Below are 25,432 nucleotides of genomic sequence, written 5' to 3'. Positions count from 1 at the left end.
TACATTCTATGGATTTTGACAAATGTATATATCCACTGTTACCATACCAACCAGAGTAATTTCACTGCCTGAAACCTCCAGGGTGCTCCATCCTTTCTGCTCCTGATCTTTTTATTGTCTCTATAGTTGTGCCTTTTTCAGGATATCATACAGGTGAAACTGTATAGCATATACTTTTTCAGATGGCTTCTTTTGCTGAGTAATACACATTTAAGTTTCTTCCATGTCTTTTTGTGGCTTGATAGCTCATTTATTTTCAGCACTGAATAATACTCTGTCGTCTGGATGTACCTCAGTTTATTTATCCATTCATCTACTGAAAGGTGCCTTGGTTGCTTCTGTTTCTTGACAATTATGGACAAAATTGCTATACAGTAAATCCCCTACATACAAAATACAAACAAGTTCCATTCTGAGACCGCATTTTAAGTCCAACAGAATTATCCTAGATACCCAACCAACAGAATCAGCTATACAGTACTCTACTGTAATAGGTTTATAATGCTTTTCACACAATTAATACATAAAAAACAAATATGAAAAAAATCAAGACATTTTAAACCTACAACACAGTACAATAGTACAGCACAACAGTTGGCACACGGGCTGGCATCGGATGAACAGTCAAGAAGAGTGACTGACTGGAGGAGGGAGAGGAGGTGGGAGGCAGCAGAGCTGCCGGAGCGTCAGCAGTAGGAGACAGAGGGCAAGCTGCAGTTTCATTCACGCCCGAAGTAGATGGGACGCACGTTCACATCTTTGCACGCCCGAATCTTTGAAAGTCTGCAACTTGAAGGTTCAAGTGACGTACTGTGACTTACTGTAGACATTTTTGTTCGGGATTTTCTGTGGACAAACATTTTCAGCTCATTTGGGCAAATACCTTGGAGCCCAATTGATGCATCATATGGGCTTCCCTTGTGGCTCAGACGTTAAAGAATCTGCCTGCAGTGTGGGAGACCTGGGTTCGATCCCTGGATTGGGAAGATCCCCTGGAGAAGGGAATGGCCACCCATTCCAGTATTCTTGCCTGGAAAGTTCCATGGATAGAGGAGCCTGGTGGGCTATGGTCTGTGGGGTCACAAAGAGTTGGACACAACTGAGCAACTAACACACACATAGTAAAAGTAGGTTAAGTTTTGAGAGAAACTGCCCAGCTGTCTTCCATGTGGCCATACCATGTTGCATTCTCATCAGCAGTGAATGAGAGTTCCTGGTGCTTCACAACCTTGCCAATATTTGACGTTGTCGGTACCCTGGATTCAGACTGTTCAAGTAGGTGTGTCATGGTTGTGGTTGCTGTTTAGTCACTCAGTTGTATCCCACTCTTTGTGACCTCACCGACTCTTCTGTCTGTGGAATACTCCAGGCAAGGATACTGGAGTGGGTTGCCATTTCCTCCTCCAGGGGATCTCCAACCCAGGGATCGAACCCTGGTCTCCTGCATCGACAGGTGGATTCTTTACCACTGAGCCACCCAGGAAGCCCATGTAGAGTAGCTTGTTATTTTAATTATGATTCCCTTATGATGATCTACTTACTTGCTATCTGTATATCTTCTTTGGCGAGATGTCTGTTTAGATCTTTAGCCCATTTTTTGGGTTTTCTTATTTGTTGTATCTTAAGAGTTCTTTCCTACTTTTGCATTCCAGTCCCCTATAAATGAAAAGGACATCTTTTTTGGGTGTTAGTTCTAGAGGGTCTTATAGATCTTCATAAAACCATTCAACTTTAGCTTCTTCAGCATTACTGGTTGGGGCATAGACTTGGATTACTGTGATATTGCATGGTTTGCATTGGAAATGAACAGAGATCATTTGGTCATTTTTGAGATTGCATCCAAGTACTGCATTTTGGACTCTTGTTGACTAGGATGGCTAGTCCATTTCTTCTAAGGGATTCTTGTCCACAGTAGTAGATATCATGGTCATCTGAGTTAAATTCACCCATTTCTTTCTATTTTAGTTTACTGATTCCTAAAATGTTGATATTCACTCTTGCCATCTCTTATCTGACCCTTCCAATTTGCCTTGATTCATGAATCTAACATTCCAGGTTCCTATGCAATATTGCTATTTACAGCATCATTCTTTACTTCCCTCATCTGTCACATCCACAACTGGATGTTGTTTTTGCTTTGGCTCCATCTCCTCATTCTTTCTGGAGTTATTTCTCCACTGATCTCTAGTAGCATACCCATTTGAAAGATATACCCATTTGAATGCAGAGTTCCACAGAATAGCATGGAGAGATAAGAAAGCCTTCCTCAGTGATCAATGCAAAGAAATAGAGGAAAGCAATAGAATGGGAAAGGCTAGAGATCTCTTCAAGAAAATTAAAGATACCAAGGGAACATTTCATGCAAAGATGGGCACAATAAAAGACAGAAATGGGATGGACCTAACAGAAACAGAAGATACTAAGAGGTGGCAAGAATACACAGAAGAACTATACAAAAAAGATCTTCCTGACCCAGATAACCCCAATGGTGTGATCACTCGGCTAGAGCCAGACATCCTGGAATGCGAAGTCAAGTAGGTCTTAGGAAGCATCACTATGAACAAAGCTTGTGAAGGTGATGGAATTCCAGTTGAGCTATTTCATATCCTAAAAGATGATGCTGTGAAAGTGCTGCACTCAATATGCCAGCAAATTTGGAAAACTCAACAGTGGCCACAGGACTGAAAAGGTCAGTTTTCATTCCAGTCCCTAAGAAAGGCAATGCCAAAGAATGTTCATACTACGGCACAATTACACTCATCTCACATGCTAGCAAAGTAATGCTCAAAATTCTCCAAATGAGGCTTCAACAGTTCGTGACCCATGAACTTCCAGATGTTCAAGCTGGATTTAGAAAAGGCAGAGGAACCAGAGATCAAATTGCCAGCATCTGTTGGATCATCAAAAAAGCAAGAGAATTCCAGAAAAACATCTATTTCTGCTTTATTGGTGATACCAAAGCCTTTGACTGTGTGGATCACAACAAACTGGAAAATTCTTCAAGAGATGGGAATACCAGACCACCTTACCTGCCTTCTGAGAAATCTGTATGCAGGTCAAGAAGCAACAGTTAGAAATGGACATGGAACAACAACTGGTTCCAAATTGGGAAAGGAGTACTTCAAGGCTGTATATTGTCACCCTGCTTATTTAACTTCTATGCAGAGTACCTCATGTGAAATGCAGGGCTCGATGAAGCACAAACTGGAATTAAGATTGCTGGGAGAAATATCTATAACCTCAGATATGCAGATGACATCACCCTTATGGCAGAAAGTGAAGAGGAACTAAAGGGCCTCTTGATGAAAGTGAAAGAGGAGAGTGAAAAAGCTGGCTTAAAACTCAACATTCAAAAAACAAAGATCATGGCATCCACTCCCATCACTTCATGGCAAATAGATGGGGAAAAATGGAAACAATGACAGACATTATTTTTTGGGGCTCCAAATTCACTGCAGATGGTGATTGCAGCCATAAAATTAAAAGACACTTGCTCCTTGGAATAAAAGCTATGACCAACCCAGACAGCTTATTAAAAACCCAAGACATTACTTTGCCAACAAAGTTCCATCTAGTCAAAGCTATGGTTTTTCCAGTAGTCATGTATGGATGTCAGTTGTGTCATAAAGAAGGCTGAATGCTGAAGAATTGATGCTTTTCAACTGTGATGCTGGAGAAGACTCTTGAGAGTCCCTTGGACTGCAAGGAGATCAAATCAGTCAATCCTAAAGGAAATCAACCTTGAATAGTCATTGGAAGGATTTAGTGCTGAAGTTCCAATACTTTGGTCACCTGATGTGAAGAGCCAACTCATTGGAAAAGACTCTGATAGTGGGAAAGATGGAAGGCAAAAGGAGAAGGGGTTGGCAGAGGATGAGATGGTTGAATGGCATCACTGACTCAATGGACACGAATCTGAGCAACCTCTGGGGATAGTGAAGGACAGAAGAGCCTAGCATGCTGCAGTCCATGGGTTTGCAGAGAGCCAGACATGACTTAGTGACTGAACAGCAACAGCAAGAGTAGCTGCTATTCTGAGTTCTATCATTCTAGATTTTTTGAACTTAAAGAGGAGTATATTGTATGTACCCTTGGAATCTAACTTCTTTCACTGAGCCTCATGTCTGAGATTCATTCATGTTGCTGTAGGTAGCAGTAGCTTATCCGTGGTCTTGGCTGTATAGAAATACACCATTGGAATATTCCACAGGGTTTACCCATTCTGCTGTTCACAGTTTGTTGAATCATTTCCAGGTTTTGTCTGTTTTGAATACTACTGCTATGAACATTTATAAAAATTGTGAAATGACCAGCACAAGTCTAGGTAACATCCATCATCAAACATATGAATCATAAAATTCTTTTAATCCTGTGTGAGACCTTTTATGATATACTCTGTCAGCAACTTTCAAATGTACAATACGGTGTTATTAAGTATAGTCACCATGATGTACATTGCACCCCCATGAGTTACTTATTTTATACCTGGAAGTTTGTACCTTTTGACTCCTTCAACCATTTTACCTACCCACTCCGCCCCCACCTCTTGCAACTACTAGTCTGTTCTCTGTATTTAACAAGCCTGATTTTTTTTTTTTTAAGATTTCACATATAAGTGAGTTCATATGGTGTATGTCTCTAACCTGCATCTCTTGCATCTCCTGCATTGGCAGGGGGATTCTTTACCACTAGCACCACCTGGGAACCCCCTGATCCATCCATCCATCCATCCATCATTGTTGCAAATGACAAGATTGCCTTCTTTTTTAATGACTGAATAATAATTCACATATATACACAACACGTTTTCTTTCTTTTGAAGCACTTATTTGTTTATTTGGCTGCATTGGGTCTTAGTTACAACACACGGGGTCTTCCCTGCGGTGCACGGGCTGCTCCCCAGTTGCAATGAGGGCTGCAGGGCACAGAGACTCAGTAGTCATGTTACTTGGGCTCAGTTGCCCTGCGGCATGTGAGGTCTTAGTTCCCTGACCAGGGCTCGAATCCATATCCCCTGCATTGGAAGGTGGATTGTTAGCCACTGGACCACCAGGGAAGTCCCCACACCACATTTTCTTTATCTGTTCATCCACAGACGGACACTTAGGTTTCTTCCACATCTTGGCTATTATAAATAATGCTACAGTGAACATGAGGCTGCAGAATATTTTCGAGTTAGTGTTTTTTTTTCCTTTATTTTCTTTGGTTAAATACGCAAGAGTGGGACTGCTGGTTCATATGGTAATTCTAGTTTTAAGTTTTTTGAGGAACCTTCACAGAGCTTTCATAGTAGGTGCACCAAGTTACATTCCCAGCAATAGTAGATGAGGGTCCCCTTTTCTCCACGCCCTCTCCAGTACCAGCCAGTTCTGGAGAGCCTCCTTTTGGTGCATCCGCGTTGTTGTGTGTCTGGGACTGAAGTCGCTGGGGTCTCTGGCAGCACAGGTCTAACTTTGGTGGGTTCCCCAAGCAGCTTACACACCCACTAGAGTAGATGCCACATCTGAACCACTGGTGTCCTTCCGATTGTGGAGTGTGTGTGATTCTGTTTGTCTCTTTCATGGTCCTGGTGGGTGCCGGCGTCTCCCTGTGTGCAGCTTCCTGGATGACCAGTGACCTTCCACACACCATTGCCTTAGGGTGATCCTCTTGTGAAGTGTTTTCGCCCACTTTTCATTGTGCGGTTTTTCAGTTTGTAGGTGTTATGTGTATATCCTGATCCCAGTCCTTCTTGAGATGTTACAAAAAGCTCCTCCCACTCTGTGCCTTGCCTTTGATTCTGTTAATGGTGTCTTTTGGTTAACAGTAGTTTTCCGTTAAGTTCAATTTATCAGTCTTTTCCTTAATGTATAGATATCCTAAGCTGCGGACTTCCCAGGTGGCAATAGTGGTAAAGAATCTACCTGTCAGTGCAGGAAACACAAGAGTTATCAGTTCAATCCCTGTGCCAGAAAGATCCCCTGGAGAAGGAAATGGCAACCCACTCCAGTATTCTTGCCTGGAAAAGTCCATGGACAGAAAAGCCTGGCATGCTACAGTCCACGGGGTCACAAGAGCCACAAGTCCATGGGGACATGACTGAGTACACAGCACACCTAAGCTGCACTCCAAAATGAGTCAGTCTACACAAAGTTTTGAAGATACACTGTGTTGTCTTCTTGAAGCCTTTTTTAATAGTCACATCTAGAATCTATCTGGAATTGATTTTGTGTATCCTGTGAAGTGGGGGTGGAGGTCTGTGACCTTCATAAAGATTCCAGAGAGTTAATAGGACATAAAAGGATTTAAAAAGCACTGACTCCATACCCACCAAGCTTGAAAAGTGAGTCATTCCTCTACCTTGAATAGTTGTCTTAAGCAAAATTATGTTCCTAGGATCCAAAGTTTGGTTTTGCCAAAGACGAAAGCGGAGACTCAGGGGTGAATGAGGGCAGAGAGACAAAGCCTCTGTCTCAGCTCTGCCACACAGCTGCCTTTTCTTGGTGGCTGGACCCGCTTATGGAAAGCAGCATTCGAGACGTTGTTGTCTCCAGGCAAAGACTGGACATTTACAGTCTTGGCAGCCTGACTGTTGTTCTCATGGAGGGCACCGCTTCCTCTCTGGGTCTGCGTCCTGGTCTCTAGAGCCCACGCTGTGGTTCCCACGCTCCCTCATGGGCAGCGCTGAGCAGGCTCTTGAGGTCCTGCAGTAGGAATCATAGCTTGTGGAACCTGGGGCCCGTGGGCCTGGCGGCCACCTCTGCCACACTATTCATTGTTCTACATTGTGAGAAGAATTTCTTTTTGTTTCTCCTTTTTCTTCACGAGTGGAGTGTGCCTCTGGAGTTTCCTCTCTTACTACCATCCCCTCTCCTTTCCGGAAGGTTCCCCTGAGTCTGTGGCCATTTTGTCTGCCTGCGTTGGTCCTTGTCCTTCCACACCACATGCATGGGACTGTCTTTCCTTGTTACTCCCCTTGCTTCCTTGTCTAGGCTGTTGTCTCTCTAACCTGCTTCTCTCAGTGTTTTCATCTAGTGGGATCTTCCTTAGTGTGAAGGCTGGAGTCTGGGTCAGCCAAAAGCATCCTCTGTCCTAAAGAACTCACGTTCATCTTCCTATCCCTGGGTTGTCATGGCCAGGGGCATCTCTCACCAGACCAGTGTCTGGGTCTGGACCCTCTAGCACTGCCTTGCTCTCCTCTTCCTTGCTGGAAGTGTGGACCCTTTGACCCTCTTCCACCATTTCCTGACTCTTTTCTGTGCTTCCTTCAAGAGGCCTAATCCTGTGTCCCCACCTTCAGAAGCTGCATCAGTGCGATTGGGAATACGTGCTTTATCTATGTGTTCATTCCCTCTCCCTCGCCACACCAAGTCAGTTGAAAGTAAAGTGCAGGCATGATGACACTACCTTTAAATAAATACAGTGATCTGCATTACTTAAAAATAAGGATGCCCTTTTCTGTGCACACAGTTCTGAAGATGATAAGAATTTCATAGTCAAAATTCCCCATTTCCCCTCTTATGTCCATTATAGCTATTTTTTGCTCTGACATCCAGTTCAGTGAAGTGAAGTGAAAGTCACTCAGTTGTGTCCGACTCTTCGCGACTCTGTGGATATACAGTCCATGGAATTCTCCAAACTGGAATACTGGAGTGGGTAGCCTTTCCCTTCTCCAAGGGATCTTCCCAGCTCAGGGATCGAACCCAGGTCTCCCACCTTGCAGGCAGATTCTTTACCAGCTGAGCCACCAGGGAAGCCCAACATCCAGCCCAGGTCCATGTATTATTTGCAATCATCTCTTTAGACTCTTTGCATCGAGACTTGTCCCCTGCATTCTTTGTCTGGTGACGGTGCCTTTTTGAAGGGACCAAGCGAGTCGTAGAATGTCCCGTGTTCCGTGCGTTTCTGGTTGTTTCTGCACCCGTTGTCCACCTCCTTTGTTCCCAGCAGTTCTTGTCCACTGGCCGGGTGAGGGCTGAAGGCTCCATCCCTTTTTGGATTTTGGCGTGAACACGTCGTTGTTGGTCTCGTGCTGCATGTGCATCCCATCGAAGGCACCAATCTCAGTCTGTGTCACTGTGGGGATGCTCCTGTGAGCACTTCCTTGGGGCACCTGCGCCCCAGATGTCTCCAGTGGGAAGAGGGAGGCACTTCCATTTGCATTTGGAAGATTTCTTGGGGACTGTTCTTTGGTTCCTTGTGAATATTTGACCCCTTCAGCCCCTTTTTCTACTGTGCTAACATCCTCGGCTGTGCCGTGCCTGAATCAGCTATTTAATGAAACTTTCCAAAGGGCTTACCTGGTGGCTCAGATGGTAAAGAATCTGCCTGCAATACAGGAGACCTGGGTTTGATCCTTGAGTCAGGAAGATCCCCTAGAGAAAGGAATGGCTACCCATTCCAGTGTTCTTGCCTGGAGAATTCTATGGATAGAGGAGCCTGGTGGGCTACAGTCTGTGGGGTCACAAAGTGTTGGACAAGACCAAGCGACTAACACTTTTACTTTCGAAATGGTAATTCTTCTAATGCTAGCATGTGGTCTCCCTTTATTAGCTGACATTCTTCTATAAAGAGAGACTTTCTTTCGTCAACCAGTGGTGAACTACATCTATATCCTCCAAAAAAGACCGAACAAATGTTTAATCCTTTTCCTTTAATTTCTAATTTTCAGAGTAAGAAGTTACTGTAACAGTTACTCCAGTAGTGACAGTTGAAGTTTTATATGTCTGGCTCTTTGTTTCGTCTTTGGGGTAGCACTCAGATCTCTTGGATGTTTATTTATTCATTATTGCTAGGTTTTGATGCCCTAATTTCCACCCCCCCCCCCCATTTGGCCAGTGGTAGCCCTTCTGGTTGGCCTGGGTCTGTTGACACACTCTGGTTGGACTTGGCTGGGGCCTCGCTTTCTGGAGCAAAAGTCTCCTGTTCCCTGGGTCTCCTGTTTCTCCTGGGAGCCTGGTGCCCACACTGTGAGTGCTTGCTAGAGGCCGTGATGCAGGTGCTTTTGATCTGGATCTCAACTGCTTCCAGGGCTTTCCTTGGGCAGAGTTGAGGCATATATTAAAACATGACTTCACTTTGATATTCCTAATTCAAATTTAGAGGTTTTTCTTTAAAATATTATATTTGTATCTCTTTCCTCTTAATGTGAGTACAAACAGTATATGGCTGATAAAGGTTCTGTGGTCCTGGGCTGTGTCCCACAGGATGCAGAGTGAGTTAGTGCAGTCAAAAGCGTGTGCTGTTCCCAATTTGATGTTCAATCAGATTTGCCTGTTTCGGTTTGTTTTCAGTTTTATGCTTGCTTTCTTTCCTTCCTTTCTTTATTTTTTGGCTGTGGCGTGTGATTTGAGGCTCTTAGTTCCCTGATCAGGGATTGAGCCCATGCCGTGGCAGTGAAAGCACCGTGTCCTGACCACTGGACGGCTGAGGAGTTCCCAGTTTTCTTTCTTCTTTGCTTTAATCTGTTGGAATATTTACATGGCTCAAAACACAAAACCATAGTTGACTATACACTCAAAGCTCCCTCCCATCATCATCCCTTTAGATGGTCCCCACCTGCTCAGCCTCTTGGAGGCAACCTGGTTTCTAGTTTCTGGCTTAAGCAAATATTTATATTTTTATTTTTCCTTTTTTCTTCTTCAAAAAGTAGCATACCAAATACATGTGTTCAGCATGATTTTTTTCAGTCAACTTTCCATCCTCCTGAGTTCTACTCCATGTGGAAACCACCTGCGTTGTTTTTACAGTTACATTGTCCTGGGTTGGGTGCACATTCTGTGGTTTATTCAACCATCATCCCACTGATGGAGGTTTGGGTCTTTCCAGAGTTCTGCTATTTCAGACAATGAGGCAATGAGCAGCTCTGTGTTTCTGGGGTTTTCTGTGTCTGAAGGTGTGTTTTGGGGCAGATTGCTGGCAGTGGATATATAGGATTGAACCTTCCCTCTGTTAGCCTCCCCCACAAAATGGGTTGCTACACTTTAAAAAAAATTTAAGTATTTGTTTATCTGTCTGCATCAGGTCTCTGCTGCAGCACCCAGGAATGTCAGTCTTTGTCTTGGCTGGTGGGATCTTTAGTTGTGTCACGTTGACTCTTACTTGTAGCCTGTGGGACCTAGTTCCCCTGCCAGGGACTGAACCCAGGCCCCCTGCATTAGGAGCCCAGAGCCTTAGCCATTGGACCCCCAGGGAAGTCCCAGGTTGCTACACTTTAGGATTTTTATAATCTCATTGATGTGAGATGAATGAAGTTGAATGTCTTTTGTCATTAGAAGCTAATTTCCATTCCATTTTTCTATCAAATTTTTCATTTCTTTTGTCCTGTTTCGGGAACTCTGTTAGGAGGACTAGCCTGTTGCCTGTGATATAAATCTCCAATATGATTTCTACTTTGTTGTTCATCTTTTTGCTTTGCTTAGGGTGGGATTTGCCATGTAAAGGTGTTTCTTTCCTGTAGTTGAATGCGTCAGTATTTTGTTGCTTCTAGATTCCTGAGTCATAGCTGCAAGGGCTTTCTCTCCTTGGCAAGAGATTCGTGCATGCTTTCTTCTGGGACGTGTAGGTTTCATTTCTCACATGTAGATTTCTGATCTCTGTGCAGTTTATCCTGCTGTGTGATGGCAGATTTAGATCAGCTTTATCTCTTCCCAAATGTCTCTCCAGTTGATCCGGCACTATTCATTTAAAGGTTTGTCTTTTCCCCCAGTAACTTGAGAGCCGCACTTATCATATACCATTTTTTTTTTTAATGATTTGGTGTCATTTTGGATTCTCTTGCTTGTTCCATTAGCCCAGAGGTTGGCAAACTATTTTAAGGGCCAGAACAAAATATTTTAGACTTTCTGGCTTTACATATGCTCTCTGTGTAATCATTTTCTTCTTATTTTGATTTTTGTTTCCCACAGCACTTAAAAAAAAGCCATTCTTACTTATGTCTTATTTACTGTTGGCTGTGTTGGGTCTTTGTTGCTGCCCGTGGGCTTTCTCTAGTTGCAATGAGCAGGCACTCCTCTTTGTTGTGTGCGGGCTTCTCACTGTGGTGGCTTCTCTTGTTGAGGAGCACAGGCTCCAGGGTGCTCAGGCTGCAGTAGTTGTGGCTCATGAGCTTCATTGACCTTCAGCATGTGGAATCTGTGGACCAGGGATTGAACCTGTGTCCCCTGCATTGGCAGGCAGAGTCTTAACTACTGGACCATCAGTACAGTCCTGTAAAAGCCATTCTTAGCTCATAGTGGGTTGGCCTATGAGCTGTAATTTACGAGACTGTTAGAATGTCTACGCATGAAGGTCACACTGTTTATCAGAGGCGTTACGTTGTTCTTCCTTGCGTGGTTCTCCTGGACATTCTTGCTGGTTTGGTTTCCCATGTAAACTTGTTAGACTCCTTGTTAAACTCCTCACTGGAGTTCTGGAGCGTTCACAGATGAACAGTGGGGATGACTGCACTCACAGGGTGGGAGCTGACCTTCCCCAGGAATGGGGATGTCTTTCCAATCTCTTATTTTGGCTTCCCTGTCTTCTGAAGACATGCAACTGTACCTCAAACAGGTTTTTCTCTTTTCTTATTTTCTAATCAATTAAATTTTGCTTTTATCTTTATATTACCTTCCTTCTACTGTTTTGGAGGTGTTCTCTATTGTTATTTGTTGCTTAATTCATTTACTGTAATTCTTTGGTTCTTGGGATATAAAGTCTTGAAGGTGCAGCAAGGATCCCACCTGGGCTGGGGCATGGTGTTTGTGGCAGGGTAAGGGAGCTAAGCCGGGGAGCCTGAAGTGCCACTGCCCCTGGGAGTCAGTGGTCAGCTTCCCTGCAGACTTTTGAGTGGGATGGAGATGATGCAGGGTTCTTTAATGGGTGCTTTGGCACTGCGATGGGATGGACTGCGGGGAGCTTGGGCCTCAGGGAAGGCCACCAAGGAGCCAGTTGTCTGAACTAGACAGGAGTGAAGGGGTCCAAGCCTACAGTGGGGAGGAGTGGGGAGGGTCCAGCACAAGGGGCCTTGGCTGCCCCCAGACAAGGATGGCTTCCGTGTGTGATGCTCAGGACACTGTCAGCTCTGGGCTTGGTGTGTCCCCTGAGACCATGAGCCCCATCAAGCAGGGGCCTGTCCATCCTGTCCCCCAACATGACCCCACACGGGGCCTGGGGCATGTACTGCATGTGAATTCATGCTTGTGTTGAGAGGACCTGCCTGCCGAAGGGATGTGGTGATGATGGAGCCCAGCAGGGGTGTCGAGAGGATACGGTGCCTGGTGGCAGCTTGGGTTGACGCAAGGAGGATCTGGCTGAGGAAGAAGATGCAGGATCCAGCTGGGATGGGCTGCATTCAGGCACAAGTGCAAGTCTGGGTAAATGGTCAGTGGGGCTGGGGGTGTTGGAGGTAAGTGTGGAGGAACCCCCAGGAAGGGTGTCTGTGGCGTCATTTGGTAGGTCAGCCCACACAGTTCGTGTCCTGGAGCTAGTAGTCTGACCAGCGTAGGGGTCAGTGCTTCCGATACTCCTTCTCTGCAGCCCAGGGGGCCCAGCAGGTGGGTGCTACCCGGTGCTGTGAACTTGACCTTCCACGTTGCCTGGTCCTCTTTCCAGTCCCCAGGGCACCTGGATGAGCAGCCTCAGGGTGGGTGTCATGAGACTGAGCAGATGCCCAGGTTGCTTAGCTCTTGGAGCTGGCTGGTGGGGCTGGGGCAGGGCAGCAGGGTCCTTGACCTCCACTGGCCCGGTGAGTTGCTCTGGTCACTGGAGACGGGACACTGGGGCCTGGCCTGCCACGTATGACATCATTCCCAGCCCCTCCCGTGGCCTCTGTCCTGCTGCTCCGTGCTCTGTCCTGCCCAGCACTGCCCGGGGGCGGGGAGGTGCGCGGTGCTTCTGGCTGGAGCCAGGGCCACGTGTCTGGACTTTTCTTTGTGTTCCCTGGGCCCACCAGGACCACCCCCTATTCCCTCTTAATGCCGGGTGGGTGCTGTCCTGACCTGCTTCACTGCTCCCACTGTCCTGGCCTTGAAGAGAGTGGAGGGGGCACTATGTGGGTGCCCATGGGCTGAGGTGGCTGTAGGGGGTGAGGGGCTAAGCCTGGCCCGGGAACTCAGGCTGCTGAGTGAACATTTGCCTTCCTCCCCAGGTTTTGTTGTTGTTCAGTCGCTGGCTCATGTCTGACTCTTTGTGACCCCATGGACTGCAGCCCACCAAGCCTTCCTAGTCCTTCACTATCTCCTGGAGTTTGCTCAAATTCATGTCCATTGAGTTGGTGATATCTAACCATCTCATCCTCTGCCTCCCTCTTCTCTTGCCCTCAATCTTTCTCAGCATCAGGGTCTTTTCCAGTGAGTCTGTTCTTTGCATCAGGTGGCCAAAATATTGGAGCTTCAGCTTCAGTAACAGTCCTTCCAATGAATATTCAGGTTTGATTTCCTTTTGAATTGGTTTAATCTTATTGCTGTCCAAGGGACTCTCCAACACCACAGTTTGAAAGCATCAATTCTTTGGTGCTCAGCCTTCTTTTGTTATAGCCACACTTTCCGGGAAACAAACTCACTCAGAAGGACAATACAGATAGTGGAGTGCAGTTTATTACACCGGTGGGCCCAAGGCAGAGTCTCCTCTTAGCCAAGGACCCCGACCAGCATTTGTGAAAATCTTTTATACCCCATGTGTACGTGTCCAAACCTACCACCCCAAATCCCTTGAGGCTTACAAAGGAAGGGTAAATACAATCACAATAACCCCATCATTCACGTGTTATGTGTTCAAACAGTTAATAATCAATAAGCCTGCGGTTACATTCCAACCAGTTAATAAGGATAAGCCTGTGGTTACATTCCGATAGAGGCAGGGGTGATTAGTGTCTGTTTTCTCTTAGGTGATGAGTAACTTTTATATGATCTTCAAGGTTCCCCTGTCTGGAGGGGGTCTTATCCTTCCATTGTCGTTCCCACAGGCACTAAGCAGAGAGTTCAGAGTCCACTGGAGAGGTGGCCGAGCACGATCAGCACGGACAGGCCTGAGATGGAATCCAGGCCCTATGAATTCCTTCTTCACTTTATGGTCCAACTCTCACATCATACATGACTACTGGAAAAACCATAGCTTTGATTATATGGACCGCTTTTAAAATACTGTTATATGGTTGATGGAAAGGGAAGAACTGCTGGATTCAGTATGTTTCTCTTGATAGCTTACGGGTGAACAATGTCAGATTTGTGATCTTGGAAGAAGATTTAGCTTCGGGACCAGGGACCAGACGTGATCACCCAAGAGCTTTTGTGTAGCAGAGTTTTATTAAGGTGAAAAAGGGACAGAGAAGGCTTCTGACCAGACATCAGAAGGGGGACAGAGAGTGCTCCCACTTACTATTCTTAGGAAGGGAGCTATATACTTTTTAAATTGGTTATTGCAATAAATCAAAAGAATGTCTCAAGGTTGTAAAGATCTTACTAGACCCATTCCCACAATTTACATTTTAAGATGACAGGATTAGAACTAACAATAGAAAGATCTTACCAGACCCACTCCCAAAATATACATTTTAAGATAACAGGATTAGTCAGAAGGTTTTCTAGAAGGAGAAACTGTACTCAAGCATGATCCGTTGTTGTCATATAATCCTTGGTGGTGGTGGTTTAGTTGCTAAGTTGTGTCCGACTCTTGGGTCCCCATGGACTGTAGTCCACCAGGCCTCTCTGTCCATGGGATTCTCCAGGCAAGAATACTGGAGTGGGTTGCCATTTCCTTCTCCAAGTGATCTTCCTGACCCAGGAATTGAACCTGGGTCTTCTGTATTGCAGGCAGATGATTTACCGATTGAGTTATGAGGAAAGCCGTTAGTACAGAGTTTAAGCTGAGTTGTTGTGTAATCATCAGCTCTGGGCTTAAAGAAAAAAAACACTTTATGTGACTAAGACTAAGAAATGTAGAGAAAAAAGATGTTTGTCCTTTCTTCCTCCTTGAGAATTCCAGACCCCTGTCTCCTCCTTGAGAGCCACAGACCCCTCTCTTCTCCTTGGGGACTCTGAACTTCTTATCAACCTGCCCAGGAATTGACTGTCTCACCCCCATGTTGCTCTTCCTGCACTTTAACTAATGGTGATTTCAGTGACATTTTTGTCAATCAGGGATTAATGATGATGCCCCTTTGGAAAGGGAAGGCAGGAGTCACAGTCCAACTCCTGTCTCATACTGAAAAGCCTGACACCAGGGGGACCCCAGAGAGGCCTGGGCTCCCGTGGGACTAGGTGTGTTAGGGTTGGGTGGTGACTTGGGGTGGGCTCAGCACCATGTGCTAAGCTCTATTTCAGTTTAAGCTCTGCACATGCCTGTGTGTGAATATCCCAGTTTTTAAAAAACCTTTTTGAAGTACAGTAATTCAGTTGTACGTATATATATATTGTTTTTCATATTCTTTTCCACTACAGTTTATCACAGGATATTGAATATAGTTCCCTGTGTTTTACAGTAAGACCTTGTTATTTACCTGTCCTATATATAATAGTTTGCATCTGCTAACCCCAAACTCCCAGCCCTTCCCTCCTCTACCTCCTCTCCCCCTTGGCAATCACAAGTCTGTTCTCTCTGTCTATGAGTCTATTTCTGTCTTGTAGATAGGTTCATTTGTGTCATGTTTTAGATTCTGCATATGAATGAAATTCTATCATATTTGTCTTTCTGACTTACTTTGCTTAGTGTGATCATCTCTGGGTCTATCCATGTTGCTGCAAATGGCATTGTTGATTCTTTTTAACGGCCAAGTAATATCCCATTGTTTATCTATCTCTCTACCTATCTATCACATCTTCTGTCTCTGGTGAATGTCCTAGTTTTTTTTTTTTAAAGATATTTTGATGTGGACCATGTTTTAAAGTTTTGAGTTTGTTACAGCATTGCTTCTGTTTTGACTTTTTGGCCCTGAGGTATATGGAGTCTTAGCTCCCCGACCAGGGATCAGATCTGGAACCCCTGTTTTGGAAGGTGACATCTTAGGCACTGGACCACCAGGGAAGTCCCTGAATGTCCCAGTTTGGACAGAAGAAGTAGATGGTATTTCTCCCTAAATCCTATGCATCAGGTTTCATACTCCCTGGCTGGCCCCATCAGGGCATCTGTCCTTGTTCAGCATAGACTGTTTCACCAGGACTTGGTGAAACACATCTGTCTTATTTGAGGAGTAGTTTATTGCATATATTGGAAAGAAATATAGTCTTCTGAACACCACTCTTCCTGTTGTTAATTTGGGTATTTTATAATGTTTTGATTAATATATTTATTAAGTTACAGCTCTGTTAGAAGTGGAAATTTTTCATCATGCTCAGAGCAGAAAGTCCTCCAAGTTTATAAAGATGATAAATGATTCCAGTTACTGTTGGGCCTGTTTGGGGCCTCTTTGCACAGGGTCTCCGGGCTTTCAACGGAAGTACCTGGTGGACCCTGGGTTCCTGAGACCCGGGGAGCAGTGCTGGTTTGCCCGCTACCTGGCCATGCAGACCCTGCAGATCGATGTCTGGGATGGGGACTCCCTGCTTCTTGTCGGATCTGCTGCCGTTCAGCTGAAGGTAGGTTTTTCCCACAGTCTCTCCTGTAAGGTCTGTCACCTGGCAGTGTTGGTCATTGCCCAGTGCTGGGTGTCGGCCTGGCTCCTTGGTTCACAAATTCCGACACTGCCGAGTCCTTGCCTTCCCCAAAGGAAGCGATGTTTACAGAGCCTAAACTCGATCATGCTAGGTTACATCTGTCATCAGACCCTCAACTGAGCAGGTAATGTTGGCTCTGCTCCCTTGATGGTGAACATGGCAGCTCCCTGAGAGCAGCAAGGGGTCGGCCTTGTTCCCCAGGGGCTGGGCCCACCCATCGAGGTGCACCCTCAGGATGGAGGACGTGATGAGTGAGTGATGGGCTGGGGAAGTGTTTCCCGATGCCTGTTCTCAGTTTCATGAATCATGAGGATCAGAATCTCATCCTTTTTCTAACTGTGCTTTCTATTCTCCTCATAGGCTAAAACTGAAATCTACACGTTAATTCAATTTTCTTCCCTGGGGCTTCTCCCCGAACCTTCCCTGTCGTGTGACCAGGACCCCAGAGGGTCAGCGTGGGGTCACACGGCAGCCTCTAGACCAGGCCCTGGATCACATCCACTTGCCCATGTGCCGTCATGAGAGCTTGCCCCCCAACCCTCCGCCCTGGGGCGGAGTGGAAGAGGATATAGAGCCATCCCTATGGCTCTGGAATCTCTCTGACCTTCATCCACTTTTCCTTCATCCCGTTTTTTAAAAAATTATTTATCTATTTATTCGTCTGGATCAGGTCTTAGTTCCGGCATATGGGATCCTTCGCTTTGGCACGTGGTCTGTCTGGTTGTGGTGCTCAGGCTCAGTAGTTGTGGTGCTTAGACTTAGTTGTCCCACTGCATGTGGGATCTTATTTCCCGGACCAGGGATTGAACCCACGGGTCCTACCTTGCAAGGTGGATTCTTAACTACTGGGCCACCAGGGAAGCCCCACAGCTGTTTTCCTCTGGATTCCGGCCACAGCCCCCTAGGCTACCCTGCCTGAGCCTTGCATGGCTGGCCCCTGAGACCTGCAGGGCTGCTCCCATCCCCCCTTGCTCCTCAGCGCCCTGTCCCCTTGAGGAGCTCATGGCTCTGGTACTTGCATGTCCCCTTGCAGTGGCTCTGACCCTGTGCTCTCCATCCTCAGAGAGCCACCTTCTCCTCCCTCCCTTCTTCCCTCTTTCAGCTGACTCTGGCTGTAACTGCCCCCACCCCCTGGGTCTCAGGGCCCATCCCTGAGGGGGTGAGGCCCCAGGGCAGTGGAAGGAACCAGGGGCAGTATGTGCAGAGCACTGGGTGGGGAGGACTGACCTACTACCGTCCTACCCTTTATGGGTTATTAGCTTTTAAAAAAGTCTCTGTAGTTTCTGAGATGAGAAGCAGTACTGTGTTTTAATTGCCATCGTTGCTCCCTGGGCAGCTGGGTGTCACCTCTTGCCTTAACCAGTGTCCCTCTGGAGGGCTGGAGGGGTCTTCACCCCATCTGGCCACCAAGACTCCTGAACCATGCCTGTGTTGGCATCATGTGGACAAGCACTGCTGAGCAAGCAGGGTCTATGCAGCTGGAAGCCCCTGGACTTGCTAAGGAGGGATCTGGTCTGAGTGTGTCCACCCCAGAGGTGGGTGCTAGGGGGACAGGGCCAGAATTCCAGAAGCAGGAACTTAACCTGGCCCCACGCTTCCATTGCTGTATGAAGTCGAGAGGCCTGGTCGCCTTCCCCAGGCCATGCAGGACGAGGGGCCCAGCCCTCCCTCCCACCCGGCCCCACTGCCCTTGGGCTCAGGCTGAGGACTGAGGGGTTAAACTTGATTAGCAGAGAAGAGTGGGCTCCAGAATATCCCGGTACTTCCTGGGTCTGCCTGGTCTGGCTCTGAGCCTAGGTCTGGCCTGGAAACCCTCTTGACCTGGCTCCGTCTGCCTTGTGGTCCCTCCTTAGACCCGCTGCCCATCTTTCAGCCACTCTGGAGCGCTCCCGCCCCAGGCCTGGCATGCCCCCTGCCTTCCCTGCACGGAGGCCCAGTGGAGACTCCTCGGGGCTCTCACTGGGCTTCCTCAGGGGCCCCCTTGTCGTGCACTTCCCGACTTCCCCCTGCAGAGGAGGCTCCGTGCGGGGCTGCTGGGCCTGCTCATATTTGCTTAGTGGGTGGACCAGGATGCACTTTGTTAAAGACCTGACATCAGTCTTTAACATCGAGGACTCGAGTTTTCAGAAGCAGATGGCCTCTGCCTCAGCCGCCCTCTGACCCATCCCTTCTCCTCTGCAGCACCTCCTCCGCCAAGGGCGGCCGGCCGTGCAGGTCTCGCACGAGCTGGAGGTCGTGGCGACTGAATACGAGCAGGACGCCATGGTGGTGAGTGGAGATGTGACCAGGTTTGGCTGTGTCAAGCCCATCGACATCCGCACAGTGGTGAAGGGCCAACTGCACTTGACCTTGGCCAACGTGGGTAAGAATCCCCAGCAGCTTGGCTGTTGTTCCCAGGTAGCCACTCTGCTTCCCATTTGGAGTGTGAGCCCCCTCAGGACAGTGGTCACATAGGCAGCAGCTCTCGGTAGGAATTCAGTTCTCATTAGCTTGACCACTGAGTCTGCCCTTGACCAGCGAGTCTGTCGTTGACCACTGAGTCTAGCCTTGTCCACTGAGTGCCTGCCATGATCCAGAGCCTCTGTCCCCGACCACTGAGCCTTCCCTGGCACCGGTTGTTCGGCATTCCTGATACCTGGTTGGGGTTTGGGATTGTTCGCTGTCTTGGTCTTGCCCAGGTTCTGTTTCGGTACTGTGCATGGGACATCTCTGTGATGATCCTCACATAAGATGCCTGACTTCAGGAGAGAGCTCAGTCAGCTCATAGCACTGCCTCATTGTGGGGGAGAGACAAGAGAACTGTTCCTGAGCTCCACATGCACAGCTTGGGGAGAGGAGCAGAGGGACAGAGGGACAGGGAGACGGAGGGACAGAGGAGCACAGGGATGCTCTCCTTCAAAGTCAAGCACCTTGATCTCACATCAGATGGTATCCCAACAGTTGCTCGGCAGAGGCGCTGAGGAAAGCCCTCTCTGGCCCTGGCATGGTCCTGCCTTGATTCTCGTGGCTTCACTAAGCCACTGTTGGGACAGGGGAGGTTAGGCCCGGCAGGCCTGCCTGTGCTCGCCTCAGGGCAGAGGGCAGCATGAGCCCCGTGGGCCTAGTGACCAGCCTGCTCCATCCCCTCCAGGGGACCGTGGGAGTCCTGAAAGCAGGACACCGCCAAGCCATTGAGGCTTCTGGACTCCAACCTCTCTGTCGCTTTCTTGGGGAATTTTCCATTCCTCACAGCCCAGCCTGATTTCAGAGCCTGCAGCCCCATGGGCCTCAGCGACGCGTGCCGAGAGCCAGAGCCGAGCAGCGGGAGCCAGCGTGGAGCTCATTAAGCCGGGTCTGAGGCTTCTGCTTGCTTGTTTACAGCTGTCAGATCCAAGGCGGCCCGGAAAACAGACAATATGGAATCAGCAAAACTCAATTAGGTCCTAGAGAAATAAATGAGCCGCGTGTGAGGAGCAGACATTATTCAAAAGTGCCCACAACGGAGGGGAGTTGCTAGAAGCCTTCTTCTGCCTCTGAGATTGTGTTGGCTATTTTTATATTTAATTCACCAGCCCACAAATATGCAGTGACTCCAGGTTTTAAAATCTTATCTTCGGAAGAAAGATTAGCTCCATTATATGTTATCTTAAATTGTCATTTTCATACTTTGCCTGCACGACAGAGATAAGGCGGTGGGAAGGAGCCTGAGACAGCCTGCCTGGGAGGCTGCGCTGTCGCCGAGCAGGGATGGATAACGAAACGCCGCAGCTGCACGCAGCCCACTTGTACGACGCGGCCGCACTGTGCTTTCCTCTGTACAGTCTGCGGTTTTTGGAAAAAGAAAAATAAAAGTGTCATGGCTTTTATTTCTTTATAAGACTGGTTGTTCTGAGCCAAGCGGCAGGCACGGGCCGGCAGAGGCGGTGATGGCTGTGTCGGCCTTTTGAGGGGACAGAGGTGGGGCCAGCACCCGCCTGGGTGGCACCCGGGCCTCTGCATCCACAGCTGAGTTCAAGTGTGAGGCTGCGGATCGAAGCATGACGCCTGGGTCCCCTGGGAATCTTTCTGTGGCAGAGGGCCGTCCTTGTGCTCTGCGGCTTCTCGGCTCAGACAAGCTATTTAATACTCCTTTTGTGCCAGGCGCTTCTGCTGCTTTACCCTGGTGGCTCAGACAGTAAAGAATCTGCCTGCCAATGCAGGAGACTTGGGTTCGATCCCTGGGTTTGGAAGATCCCCTGGAGAAGGGAATGGCTACGCACTCCAGTATGCTTGCCTGGAGAATGCCACAGACAGAGGAGCCTGGCAGGCTACATCCATGGGGCCACAAAAAGTCGGACACAGCTGAGCAGACCAACACTTCCTTTTCATCATTTAGAGATCTCAAGAGTTTTTTATCCCAGGATCCTGCTTGTGTGTGTGACCACTGCACTGTATCTGCAGGCCTCCTGAGGGACCTGACCCCTGGCTCCACGGTCAAGTACTGATGTTCTCGGGGTTATGGGAGCACCGGTTGCTGTGGACTTTGATGGATGACCTGGGTTTGGAGTTGAACAGTGTGATCACTCTGTTAGCGCAATGGAAGTGAGGGCGGTTACCCGGCTGCTTTGGGAGCCCTGCAGATTTGAGGTTGTCTTGGCTCCGTATCCCCTAGAGAAGGAAGTGGCTGCCCACTTCAATATTCTTGCCTGGGAAATCCCATGGACAGAGGAGCCTGGTGGGCTACAGTCCATGGGGCTGCAAAGAGTCAGACTCGACTGAGAGACTAACACACACTGCTCTGTAGCCATGTGTTGGTCCCCAGCTGTAACTTTCCGTCTCATGGAAGGGGAAGAAAACCTCAGCAATTTCAGGTTGCAAATTGTACCCCCATGAGATGCAGCACCTTCACCCCATGCAGTCCTCGAGCAGGTGTGCAAATGTAAACCCGGTTTCTCAAGTTTACTATCCCCTTTCTAAACAAGGGCTTCTCAGATGGCGCTAGTCATAAAGAACCCATCTGCCAGTGCAGGAGACGTAAAAGACATGGGTCCAGTCCCTGGGTTGGGAAGATGCCCTGGAAAAAGGCATGGCCACCTACTCCAGTATTCTGCCTAGAGAGTCCCATGGACAGAGGGGTCTGGGGAGTTGAGGTCCATAGGGTCGCAAAGAGTTGGACACGACTGAAGTGACTTAGCACCAGCACTATAGCATGTTTCTAAACAAACCGACGCTCCAAATACAAATACAATGGGAGGAAGTGGTCAGGAAGCCCAGGACGGCCCTTGTCTGTGGGGGAGGTGACCATGTGTTCTGTTGGGTCACACGCTGTGGTGATGGTCGGTCCTCCTGAGAGCTGGAGCTCCAAGGATGCTGTCACCTGCCCCGGTGAGCTGGTGGAACAGATCTGGGCTTTGCTGCAGTTCCCTGGGTTTCTGTGGGTCTCAGTGGAGCTATTATCAGGCTCACAACATGCCTGCCTCCTTTCAGCTGGATCCAGGTGGACCACAGGCCTCCTTGCCCATGACCCAGGGACCCACTCCCTGCAGGATTAGGTGGTGGAGAAAGTCACGGCATTGGGCCCTCAAGGACACTGCTAGTTCTCCCTTGTGATGTTTGCCCTTGACCCAGCACAGCCGTGGGAGGACTCAGGAAGTAATCTCTATGCCGGCCAGTCTGAGAGCTTGTCTGGCCTCAGAATTCCATCATCTTGGACGTCAGGGGATGAAGTCATCCTCAGATGTGAGAGCTCCTCTGAGTGAGGAGGCGTCGATACCAGGTTCCTTTCTTAGGGAGGATGTTCACGATCCTAGGATGATAGCTGCTGTCAGGTCAAAAATAGGTACCATGGAGATGAGAACAATGCTTAGCGGCTTCAGTTTGCTGGGGAAGATGGAAGACCCCTGGGAAGGGCGTGGGGGCATCTGCGGGCGATGAGAGTGGACGGTGGGGCGGCTTCCTGCTGGTTCCCAGAGCAACGACAGAACAGTTCTGACAGTGGACTCTGTGGGGCTGCCGCTGCCCCCGGGGGCTCTGGACCATGGGCTTCCACACCCGCCCATGCGGCCGTTTCCCCAGGAGGATGTGGAAGAAGCAGAACCTCCAGTTTGCCACGGCTGCATCTGAGTGTGTGGTGGCTGGGCAGGTGACGGAGGCAGCTCCCGTCACAGGAGGGGAGGCAGGAAGGCCTCGGGGAGCTGAGATTCCCAGAAAATGCTAAAGAGGACCAGAACGAAAGCTCGCCGAGGGCAGGACTCGCTCACTGCTGTGTCACCAGCCTTTAAACCTTGTCGAGTGAATTGCTCCTTGATTGACCAGAGATGATTTCTGTCTGTTGTTTTTATTTTTGGCCCTGCTGCATGGCCTGAAGGTTCTTAGTTTCCCAACCAGGAATTGAACACTGTGCCCTCTGTCATGGAAGCTCGGAGCACCAGGGAAGTCCCTCGGTTTTTCATTTCTGAATCTGGCCTTTCCCATGTCCACAGCAGGCCTTTGTCCTCACTCATCTTTTGGGGCGATGGTCTGCTGTCACACCGACGTGTTTGGGATCTCCAACTGCAGTTCCAGGGTCTGCTGCTGTTCCTTGGGGTCTGGGGGTGGCGGCCCCCCTCTGGAGCAGTGCAGGGACCTTGACTTCCGTTGGAAGGATGGCTACCCTCTTTCCAGCCTTGGCTGAGAACAGCCCAGAGAGAGTTCCTGTCAGGTTGCTGGAGACACAAACCCCACCTTCTTCCCCGCGAGGACAAGCTTGACACCTGCAGGCGGCGGGGCGTGCTGATGGTTGGGCCCTGGGCTTGCCGTGAACAGCAGCCTCCCGGCAGCAAGTAGACTTGCAGAGGTGGGGCCGAAGGGGGCTGCTGAGCTGAGCAGGAGAGTCACCCCTTCCCCCGGTCCCATCTGGGGGAGGGGTCCCCTTCTAACCCCTCCCAGAAAGACCACCGGACACCCCAGACTGCCGGTGTTCAGCTCCCAGCTGAAATCAGAGAGATGAGTAGCGTGTCTTGTGTTTGGTGGTTGTTTCCGGGTCTGACATCTGAGTTCTGTCTGCCTCACCCTGAGGGGTGTCAGGTCCACGCAGAGAGGTGGTGGTCCCGAGGACAGGGCCCATCCACCCAGGCGAAGCACATCTGCGGCAAACACTTGTCATCCCTGGGACCAGATGACACTGGAAGTAGTGAAGCCTGCCCCGGTTCAGCTGGAGGGAAGTGGGGCTGGCCCTTGGGACACCCTGTCCCCTGAAGCGACTTTGTCCCCTCCAGGGCTTTTTCACAAACCGCCCCCCCGGCCCCGCATGGAGTCTCCTCTCCTCCACCCCCAGGGGCCCTGTGGGGGGGCTCCTCTCTCACCCAAGGGCCCCCTATTGAGGCTCCTTCCCCCTTCCCCCAGGGGCTCTGTGGGGGTCTCCTCTCTCCCCGGGGGGTCTCACATGGAGACTCCTTCCCGCCAGGAGTTTTTGGGCACAGATGTTTGCAGAAGGGTACAAAGGCTGACGACAGAGTCTGTGACCATCCCAGAGCACAAGCTGGGCTCCTGGGGACCTGCCTTGAGGGTCCTGAGCCCCAACTCCTCTCCGGAGAGCAGATGGCTGCTCAGGGGAAGGAGAGGAGGTGTGGACCTGGAGAGCAGGGTGCTCGAGGGAACACAGGCCTCTCCTGGCCACCCACCATCTCTGTTGCAAAACAAATTCAGGCCAAGAGTGGAATGTGGGGATGATGGTGGGTCAGGGGGTATTTGAAGCCCGATCTCCTTATCAGGGGTGTATGTGTGTTGTCAGACTCTTTTCTGGTATTAATGTGCTATGTGGGGTGGTGTGTGTGGGGGGTGTTTTCATACAGGTCACTTGTGTGAACAGAGAGTGGGGAGTCCCAGTTCCCTGCCACCTTCCAGGTCGAGGGTCATCTCGAATGACGGCGTCAGCGGCTTCACGGGAGGCAGCCTCCTAACACCCGGGGTCCCCAGACGTGAGTGGAGAGGGCAAGGAACCTGCTGGCGGGAGGGGAGGGTTGTGCTTGGTGTAATGGGCTGGGGGCGTGGGGGGGATGGAGTGAGGGAAGGGAGGCTATGTGTGCCTGTGTGAATGTGTGTGAATGCGTGTGCAGGTATACATGTGTGAGGCTGTGTGGTGCCCGCTGTCCTGGATCTGGGGGTGGACTGGTGGCTCAGCATCTGGCTCAGTGACCTGCAGGCCATGTTGAGTCACCATGCCCTTCCACCCTGCCCTCTCCAGATGGTGGAAGCCACTGTTATTCTTCAGAGTTCACAGTTCTATGAGTGACGTTTGTTTTTAGGCATCTGCTGCTTTGTGAGGGAAGAGGAAATGGAGAAAGGTCAGGATACACAGAGACTGATTTTTAAAACTAGTTTGCAACTCCTCATGTCGGAAAGAGAAGAATAAACCAGTTAGGAAACTTGGGTGATAAAGACCTGGGCTTGGTAAAAATCTTGCATAACCAGGAAGATTTTCTGTCGAATGACCCACAGACCTGAATGTCAAATACTGTCCTTGGAATGAAAAGTGGAGGGTGCCTGTAGAGGAGCACCCCCCAAATGTTGTGGGTCATCTCATGTGAATCCAAAACCACCATGAACTTCTTGTGTTGATGGCCCTTGATGTTGATGGCCTTGAATCTGTGCCCCAGGTGGGAAGTCAGAGCTGAGGAGCTCAGGAGAAGGAGGCCTCCAGGATCCCACAGTCTTCTGGAACTTCAGCCCAAACTTTGTGGGTCCTTCTCGTTCTTCCCAGGAGAGGGGCCTGGGTACATTCAGATGCTCTAGGGGGTCCATGCTGCATGAGTCAGGCACCTCATTTTAATGTCAGAGAAGCCAAGACAGAGAGGTCAGGTGACTTGGCCGGTGGTGTGGTTAAGGGT

At 49.0% G+C, this 25,432-nt stretch overlaps 1 protein-coding gene across 4 annotated transcripts in view; it reads left to right on the top strand.

The window, feature by feature from the left end:
- Window positions 1-25,432, top strand: part of NPHP4 (nephrocystin 4) — a 133,057-nt gene that overhangs the window by 89,261 nt on the left and 18,364 nt on the right. For all 4 annotated transcript variants that reach the window (XM_070474192.1, XM_070474191.1, XM_070474193.1 and 1 more), the window contains 3 exons: window positions 16,369-16,529; window positions 18,789-18,969; window positions 24,398-24,523. In XM_070474192.1, the coding sequence (XP_070330293.1) occupies window positions 16,369-16,529; window positions 18,789-18,969; window positions 24,398-24,523 (468 nt within the window). The remainder of the gene's footprint in view (window positions 1-16,368; window positions 16,530-18,788; window positions 18,970-24,397; window positions 24,524-25,432) is intronic.

This window comes from Odocoileus virginianus, chromosome 11 (genome assembly GCF_023699985.2).
Source record: "Odocoileus virginianus isolate 20LAN1187 ecotype Illinois chromosome 11, Ovbor_1.2, whole genome shotgun sequence".
Classification (NCBI taxonomy): domain Eukaryota; kingdom Metazoa; phylum Chordata; class Mammalia; order Artiodactyla; family Cervidae; genus Odocoileus; species Odocoileus virginianus.
The sequence above is the reverse complement of the archived record's forward strand: the minus strand, read 5'-3'. Positions and strand labels throughout refer to the sequence as shown.